An 8,954-nucleotide genomic window follows, 5' to 3' on the forward strand; every position below is an offset into this window, starting at 1 on the left:
TGTATGTTCGCACTGGCCACTAAAAAGAAAAAAACAAAGACCGAAACATAATAAGCAAATACCCTGCAGGTTCTCTTTAAGGGCTGGATTACATCTATTCCATTTCTTTTCCTTCCACCATTGTTTGCTTTGTGGGTTTGGGACTGTGTTGAACTTCGTTACATGGACAGGTACAAAACTGGCCACTTTTGATCTGGTGACAGCTGCTCTTTAAAGCACAGATCTAGTAATATGCAGATAGGTATTAATACAAAACAAAATAATGTGAGGAAGGGGAACAAAGGAAAAATCCTCAGCTCACCAGTTAATAGAGGAATACCAGATTGGGCACGGTGCACGGACAGCTTGAGTCCGATTCCTGGGTTGAATAGGCAAGAGAAAAGGGTGTATATCCAGCAGCTGCTATATCAAAGCAAAAAAATCTAAAACGTCACATTTGGCTAAACATTAAAAACGAAGTTGAGGATTAAGAGTGTTTTGCTCGAAACACGTAGACCAGACGTCTGGACACCTACTGCCATGATTTTATTTTTTCCCAATTTTTAATCAAAATAAATGTGAAGTTTTAGAATTTTTTTTTGCTGCTGGATAACCACCATTTTGTCCATTAATAAGAAAGGGGATATTTGAAAAACATATTCAATTATTTTATTGTATACTCAATGACACATACCCAGATATTTTTTTGTGCATACAATTGAAAATGCTTCATTCATCATTGCTGAAGCAGAGGTTCACATACTTCATCTGAATCATTTGATCAATAAAGAAACAAAATCTATAGATGCTGCATAAACGCTGCCTCTGGCAATAATTTTATTTCTGGTTAGTTGATTCAAGCTGTCGTGTTATCACAAGTTTTTTTTCGGATCCCGTGAATGACTAGCCCAGTGTTGGGCGCGTTCCGCTTACCTTCTGAAGCATTTTTGACTTTCTCAATCCTCTTCTTAACCAGAAGATCAGTGGAGTTTTCCCAGTGAAACAAACACACTAGAGCTCAGTGGTGATCAGTTTATTTCTTTATTCACCAAATACAATTGAAATGGTATTAATGTACAATGAGTCATTCCCAGAATGGCACAGCATTGCCTTATTCGAATCAGAAAATGGTGTATAATCATTGAATCTTAAGTCCATGCACAGGATTTAGAAGCTTTTTAAAAAAAATGGAGAAAAAAAAACTGGAAAAAAAAAAACAAAACAATAAAAAAGAAAAGTAGAAAATTAAAAACACAACTATTACGTCCCATAAAGGAGGCGTTTAACAGCTGTTACTTCACATTCAGAGACTGAGTGGATTCCTGAAACCATCCCTTGGTTAAAGATAGTATAAAATTTTCAAGCCACATTATTTCAGCCAGCCAGAAACCTTTATCTCATAGGTCACCACCAGCAGTGATTGTAGACGGAGATGGTAGTGCCACCACCAAGATGTGTGACATATGCCTACCCTTGCTATCAAGTGCTGCACACTGACAGGACTAACATGTCTCAGGTTCCCACTCCTAACTACAGATCCAGAAGATGTGACACGGCTGATATTCTCAAGAGTGAAAATTTTGTAGGATACAGTTCTTTCTGTATTTGCAATAATTGGTACGTTGGGTTTTACTGGTGCCTTTGATATTATAGGCCTATTGCAAAGAGCTAATAAAAATACGTATTAAGGTGAAAGTGCATTTTGTTGAAGCTGTGTCCCTCAGGTATAACTTGCAATATTTCAGTTAGAGAGACAAACTTATTTAGTGCTATTTCCCTAAAGATATCGTAAAACTTCTTGTGACATAACCCAAAATAACGGTATGATATTACTTGGATATTGATGGAAGCATTGACAATGTCTTTGATATTGTCAATGATACACTTAAATGATATAATTAAAGGGAATCAGTCAGAAATTTTGAGTGCACCGAACTGTTAACATTTAATCATACCTATGTCATCGATCATACTGCAAAGACAAGTGAGAAAACAAAGTTTTAATCATATGACTATGATTTACCAAGTTTACACTGGGCGTTTCTGAACCACTGAAATATCCTAGCTTCTTGGCTCAAAAACCTTCCCCTCACCTGACCTCTGATCTTGGTTAATACATCTTGCGGTCTCATGTGTCATACTACGTCCTAACCAGTAGAAGACCACTAGAGCTGTCAATCAAGAGCAGATAGGAGGGATTGAAGAGTTTTGCAGTTAAGAATCCAGGACACTTCCCTTGTTCGGGAACGCCTTCCTTTTAAATGCTCTAGTTTAGGCTATAGTGTGGCTAGAGCTGCGATGTTGGTCTTGTTTTAAAGCTTTATTCTTAGGTTTAATGAAGACAAGGATCTGATGTTTTATAATATGGAATTATGATGTCATACAAGATAATTGAAAATGGAAAATTTGTATTTGGAGTTTTTAATAAAAATGATTTGATTAAAAAAAAAAAGACAAGGATCGAAGTTCTAGTGGCGACTCAGCTCAAGATACAGCAGCTCGAAGTGACAGCGGCATATGTTTGCAGCTCTAGTTTCAGTCCATGCTACTAATGGTGTCATACTATGTCCTAACCATCCGGAGACTGCTGGATAAGGGGTTGACAAGGATTTGAAGCAAAGAAAGCCTGGTTCAGAAAACTCTCCTAAAGGCTCTAGCTCAAGCTAAATAGTGACTAGATCTGTAATCTTGGTCTTGTTTTAAAGCCTTTTTCTTGACGTTCAAGTCACCTGATAAACGACTCTAGGAAAGTTGCAGCCTAAAGTAAGCAGGTAAAAGTCAAAAGTGTGTATACTTGCAGCTTTTATTTCAGCCCACATTACTAAAGCTTCCATATTATGTCCTAATCAGGAGACCACTAGATCCGTTACCCAAAAGCAGAGAGGTTGGATAGGTTTTCAGTCGAAAGGCTAAGGACTCCTCCCTGGTTCAGGAAGGTACACCCAGTGGACTCTTGCTGACTCATTAGCATAGAGTGGGTGATTATTAACCTACTGGTATGATAAGGAACATAGCTATGATGAAACTTTGTTTCTCAGGACCTATTTAGCCGTGCTAGGCACATAATGTGTTCACAACTGCTGACAGATTTCCTTTGGTTTTCTACAAAGTCTAACAAATTTACTAGACTGTGTTGTTCATTATTTGGGATTAGTGGCACGTTTTTTTAGAATATGGCCTCTTAATTGCTAGAAGTCAAAACCAGACCAAAAAGAATTGTACTGCTGAAGAAGTGGGGTAAAGTAGTCCTACGAAACCAAACATGATTCTCACCTGACCTTACCCAAGTAACACCGCCCGGAAGTAGTGTGGCCTAACTCAGAAGCGCTGTTTCAGATAGTCGCCATTAAAAACATGTGTGTATGTTTAATAAATATGTTTCCATACATCAGTTTTTTCCATGTTGCAATGTAGAAATACGTGCAAACATTTCATACCTCTAGCTCAAAAACTGAATGACACTGAATGTAAAAGAAATACTTGCTACATATGTGGTATGCAGATTATGTACAGAAGGAAAACGATCCAGTGTAAACATTTTTCATACGTGAAATGTGCAGCATATTTCTACATATGCACTTAGGTAAAGCTGGCACGTATATAATATATATCAAGTTTAGCGCCATATAAAGCATTGTATACTTATTTAAACATATACTATATAATACATGTATAAGGGACACATATCCGACATGGAACAACATGTCCTAGTAGCAAGCAGCATATTGATGTAAAAATTCTATCAAACAATGGCAAAACATACCATCAGCAGGTTGGCTCAGTTCTTACACATTCATGGTGGTGGCAGCAGTATGTTACATAAATGCCTGATAAAAGCTTCCCCCTCCTCAAGTTACTGCACTACATTGCCATCCAGTTGACGCCAATCACTCAGCGTCCAGACGTTGACTGCATCTCTGATGTGACATTGCACAGTCACCAGCATGTATCAGAATTCATATTAACAAAGAGTTTATAAAAATACAAATGTAAAGGGTTCCTGTTAAAAAGGAGCGTGCTGGGAAAGGGGTGGGATCCAGGATGGATTCGGAAGCTCATGCAAGAGATGGAGCAAATTAAGTCTTATTCTTGCTTGGGTTTGGACAGCAAAAGGACGGCCTGTGCCTGCTCTGCGCCCTCCAGCTGCTCTGCTTCCGACCTGCTGGTTTCTTGAACATGAAGGGCAAGATGAATGGGAGGATAGGTGCTTGTCCAGTCTCTTATTGTTCTGATGCTGGTTTACTGGTTGACTGGAAGGGGCATGGTATTATTAATTACAATTCATCCTATATGTATATACCTATATATACACATGACTAGATATATTTATATATATATAGATATATAAACACAGCTGCGCAGATGAGTTCCCTGTGGGTCCACAAATACGCACACAGCTAAAGATTATTACTTCACTAGAGACACATATTTGTCAGAATAAAGTGCATTTCTAATAACCTACTGCCCCTGGGATGTACATTGTGAGTTAGGAGGAGGAGGCAGCACCTGGCAAGGTTTGGAGTTGATAGGCACAAACTCCGTGGTGCTCCAGTCTACGAGCACCTTCTTGGCACACAGGCAGATGCTATGGACAACAACACCCATTCTGCAATCTGGGGTTGGCTTTTAACATGGGTTGAGAGACTCATCACTGACCCCAGAGCCCAGGGTGAGGGACAGTGACAAGGGGTAAAGGAAGGTGCTGAAATGAACATCTCCACATTGGAGGTCATTGGCGGGTCTGAGTGGAGTGGGGAGCCAGATGGCACCATCAGGAGACCTGCAGAGGGTCTGGATCAAGGTGGAGGGTGGAGATTTGCCAGCAGCCTCAAAGCCTTTCCTTCTTCTCCATGTCCACAAACATGCACAGCCAAAAGTGCTTACAAATCAGGGTGGAGAGCAGCCACTTCCACACCTTATACTCCGGAGGGAGACTTGTCCGACACCCCCTTCAGCACCTCGTCTATTCTGTCATCTTCAATAACAACTGAAGAAAGGGAGAAACATGGGGTTGGGTATCAACAGGCAGAGTGTACCAAGAAAGGTGATAGTGGGAAGGAGAGATGACATGGAGAGACATGGGATGCAGAGAAATAAGATGAGGAGGAGGTGAGGGCTTGAGAAGCAAGGAAAACAACATGTGCATTCACTCCTACACTGCAGTTGGCTGGAGTCTAGCAATGCACACACTTATGGACACAATGATGCATTCACGTGTAAACAGAAACAATTGCATAGCTCTATACAAAAGATGCATATATGTACAGCCAGGAAATTGTGCACTCACCTCTTCAAGACTAAGACCTATGCAACCGGTCCAAGACTAAAGCTGTTTTCATACCTGATCAAAACCCTACAAACTACGTAAAAGGCATCGCTTCATGCCTCCATGGACTTAGTCGATTGGTAGTGTGCACATTCTCCATCGTTGTCTAGATAATCTCTACCAAATTGGATTATGCTCCAATGATTATAATAAGAGCATTGGTCACTTTAACCCTTTGATATTAATAAAATGGATAATAATGTGCAGAACCAAGTTATTGGATGAACTTTACAGAAACAACCGACCTCGACTAATGAGAGGTGATCTACCACTGAAAGATATATAAGAAGGATCACATATCCATCACCTACATGTGAAGGCTGAACTGTGATTTCATTAGTCTTCTATCTACACGGTGCTCTCAGATTATAATCTTTCTTTTCATGTTTGCCATTGATGCCTAAAATAGGGCACTAAAGAAATTGGTACCTATAGGAGAAGGAACCATGCAGCCCGGCTCCTATGTCCCATAATGAAGGCTGCTGCTGCGTTACTGGTTGCTAAATCCTTGGGTTGATTTAATATTTTACCAGTACTAGAACACATAAATGGGGGGATACATAAGAGGAGAAGCTGAAATTAAAAGGAGGTCGGTCTGGCTACTGAATGCACATTGAGATAAATGGTGCACAAACTAGTGGGGTGAATACATAATGCTTCAATGTGCTCTGTACAGGACGTTGAAGTCGAATATTTTGGAAATATTTTCTCCCCTAGATACTCTGCAAAGAGTTACATTTGGTGGTTACGCCAATTCCTTTTAGGTTACCGCATTGCTCGTGCCCCCCAGAAATGCATCATGTAATTTTCCTTGATTTCAATCCCATATACAGGATGGATATTCTGCATTAAAGACTGCCGTCCTATATGACTTGATGAAATGTAAGTATCTATGGTAACTCCTGAGCTTTAGCTATAGCTGCATCTAAAATGGCACCATATCCATCCTTCCCCTGAGTGTATAGAGCAATGCCATTCTGCATGTCATCAGCTATACAGATAGAGATGCCCTCCTATATAGCATTAGATCCGTCAGCAGAAAGAGATCCCCTCTAATGCATAGACAGGAGCAGTCCGCAGGGTTAATGGTCTTGCATGGGTTTGGTCACCCCCCCAATGTAGAAGGTGAGAGCACAACTTCTTAACACTTCATTGGAAAAACAAACAGCACCTCACAGACACTACTGGTAGCAGAAACTGCCCGCTTCAGGTGGGCGACAACGTACACTGCGTATGTGTGCGTCTCTGTGTACAGATATACAGACCACACGTATGCACAGAGAATATAGATATATATATAGATATATAGGCACGCTCTGAGATCAGTACCTTGGACAGTGTCAGCTCCAAGAGAGAAGAATGCACAACAAAACAAGGCATTATTGGTGTTAGCAGGTGCATTGTACATAGTCAGCTCAACATGTTCATCTACCTGTCTGCATCCAGCGAGCTTCTCCTTACAGAGACCCTCAGCACTGGGCTGCAACCCCCAATAAATCAGCCCAGTATGACCGTATGACAGCTGGATGATCATTTCATTGTATGTTTGCAATGTGCCCCCACCCCATTCATTGCATTCACATACGCATGCATTAGAGACCCATTACCTATAGAGCATGGGCGGTAATGAGAGGGATCAAGCAGTGATGCACCCCGTTATGTGGGATCCCCCATTATGTGGGATCCATGATCTGCCTCCTGCTGACATGCAGATGTATACACAGTATATGAGAATCACACATGGCATGTAGCTACAAGTGTCGGCCATAGTGTAGGTATGGGATCGTGTGCCCAGTGGCTATGCCGCATACATGGCTGGCAGCTGGTGATGGGCACTGGCTACAGACATTACAGTATAGGACTATACATGGCTGCACCTGTTCTTACCACCATACTACAGGCTGCAGACAAGAAGTGCCAGCATGCCAGTATCTCCTCACCAGTGATGGGTCCTCACACCCCAGTCACCCCATGGCACACACAGCATCACCCTCACACAGACTCCATGATGTGGGGAGGAAGAGGGTGATGACATGGAGGAGACAGTCTCTCGTATATGGAGGATGTGCTGCTGCCTGTGATGGTGTCTGCGCTCATCCCCTCTATGAGTACATGATGTCTTATGACTGGCACAGCCCTGGCCATTGAAGCCTTCTTACCTCTCTTGGCTCTGCCAATCTGCCCCAATTTCGGGGGTCTCTTCTGCTGGTTCCCCCCATAAAAGGCGCTGGTGTCCTGGAGACGGCAGCTGAAGGAGATCTGCCCCACCTCGGTGTCAGAGCCGTAGTGCCCCATCTTATCCTCGCTGTAGGGGAGAATCTCAGACATGGTGGCGGCACCAAAACCGGGGATTGCGGCGGGAGCGCTGGGGATCCTGCGGCGGCTGCACGGGCGGGCACAATCCTTCCGTCTGTGGCTACGGCAGAGCGGAGCAGACTGCGGAGGAATACGGGCGGGCTCAGCAGCACTGGCGGGGACCCGGGGGTGTACACTGCTCCCCCAGCTCCTGAGTACACGTCTGAGGAGAATCTGAGAGCTTCTACATCATAAAGGGGAGCAGTGTCCCGGTGACGTCATGTGAGGGGGTGTGTGACATCAGGAGGCGAGTGCGGAATAACAATGACACTGCAGCAAAACAAGGAATCAACTTCACAGAAACAAACCCCAGAGAACAGGGGCGGGCGGGCGGAATCCTGGGGAGGAGGGGGTCTGCCGGAGTATATCCCCGGGAGAGGGGACCCCCGCCGCCTGTGACATGTACATCCATGTGCTGACCGCAGACACGGATCCCTCCCTGCTATGTATGTATGGGGAGTGCTCACCCCTCATATACATGGCTGAAGTATTAGGATTAGCAGCCACAAGCTGGGGATTGGGTTCATATCTGACCCCATAATGGTCAGAAATAGCTCCTGAGCCAAAGTGTTGGGCAGGTGTGACAAAATGCTGCAAAATAAGATTGTCTTCTACATTACGAGTATTAATATTTTATCTTTTATCAATTGGCAAAATGCAAAGTGAAAGAGAAATGTAATGTAAGTCAGTATTTGGTGCGACCCTTTGGCCTTCAGTACTGCACCAGTTCTTCTAGGCACACAATGTCCGGGATTGTGTAGGATTATAGTCAGGTGTGAATATTCTACCAAACAGGTGACAATTATCATTTTCATATGTAGATTTATACACCGTCATTAAAGGGGTTGTTCCCTTTTAACTAAATCTCTCCCCCCACCCCCGGCTACAGTTTGCTGTCCACCAGAGAGTCTCCGCTGCTGCTCTTGGTGTCTGACATTGGCTGCAGCGCTGATGTCACGTTAACAGCATGGCAATCACTCAGTGAGCTCAGAGTCTCTAGCAGGGCGTTCCCGTGTAGGCATGTGGTCAGCAAACTGCAGCCAACCCCTTTAAATGAAACAGAAACAGCTGTGTAGGAGGCTGAAAACTGGGTGAGGAACAGTCAAACTCTGCTACAAAGGTTAGGTTATGGAAGACAGTTTCATGTCACAGGTCATAGACCATGGCAAGACTGAGCACAACAACAAGACACAAAGTAGTCATGCTGCATCAGAAAGGTCTCTTCCAAGCAAAGATTTCAACGCAGACTGGGGTTCCCAGGTTTCTTTGAAAGAGAATCTGTCACCCCCTGGGA

At 43.1% G+C, this 8,954-nt stretch overlaps 1 protein-coding gene across 2 annotated transcripts; it reads right to left on the reverse strand.

Annotated features, from left to right (window-relative positions):
* Positions 1-997: 997 nt before the first annotated feature.
* CAMK2N2 (calcium/calmodulin dependent protein kinase II inhibitor 2) lies at positions 998-7,948 on the reverse strand. 2 transcript variants are annotated; one of them, XM_073675330.1, is made up of 3 exons: positions 7,465-7,948; positions 6,635-6,649; positions 998-4,966 (listed from the first exon to the last, which is right to left on the reverse strand). In XM_073675330.1, the coding sequence occupies exons 1-3, from the start codon at positions 7,631-7,633 to the stop codon at positions 4,896-4,898; spliced, it is 255 nt and encodes an 84-aa protein (XP_073531431.1). In that variant the 5' UTR covers positions 7,634-7,948; the 3' UTR covers positions 998-4,895. The 2 variants fall into 2 exon arrangements, with proteins under 2 accessions (XP_073531431.1, XP_073531432.1); XM_073675331.1 differs by lacking the exon at positions 6,635-6,649 and having other exon boundaries at positions 7,465-7,944.
* Between the last annotated feature and the right edge of the window lie 1,006 nt (positions 7,949-8,954).

Source organism: Phyllobates terribilis, unplaced genomic scaffold, assembly GCF_046119375.1.
Source record: "Phyllobates terribilis strain yellow unplaced genomic scaffold, ASM4611937v1 Scaffold_3__8_contigs__length_932513732, whole genome shotgun sequence".
NCBI classification, from domain to species: domain Eukaryota; kingdom Metazoa; phylum Chordata; class Amphibia; order Anura; family Dendrobatidae; genus Phyllobates; species Phyllobates terribilis.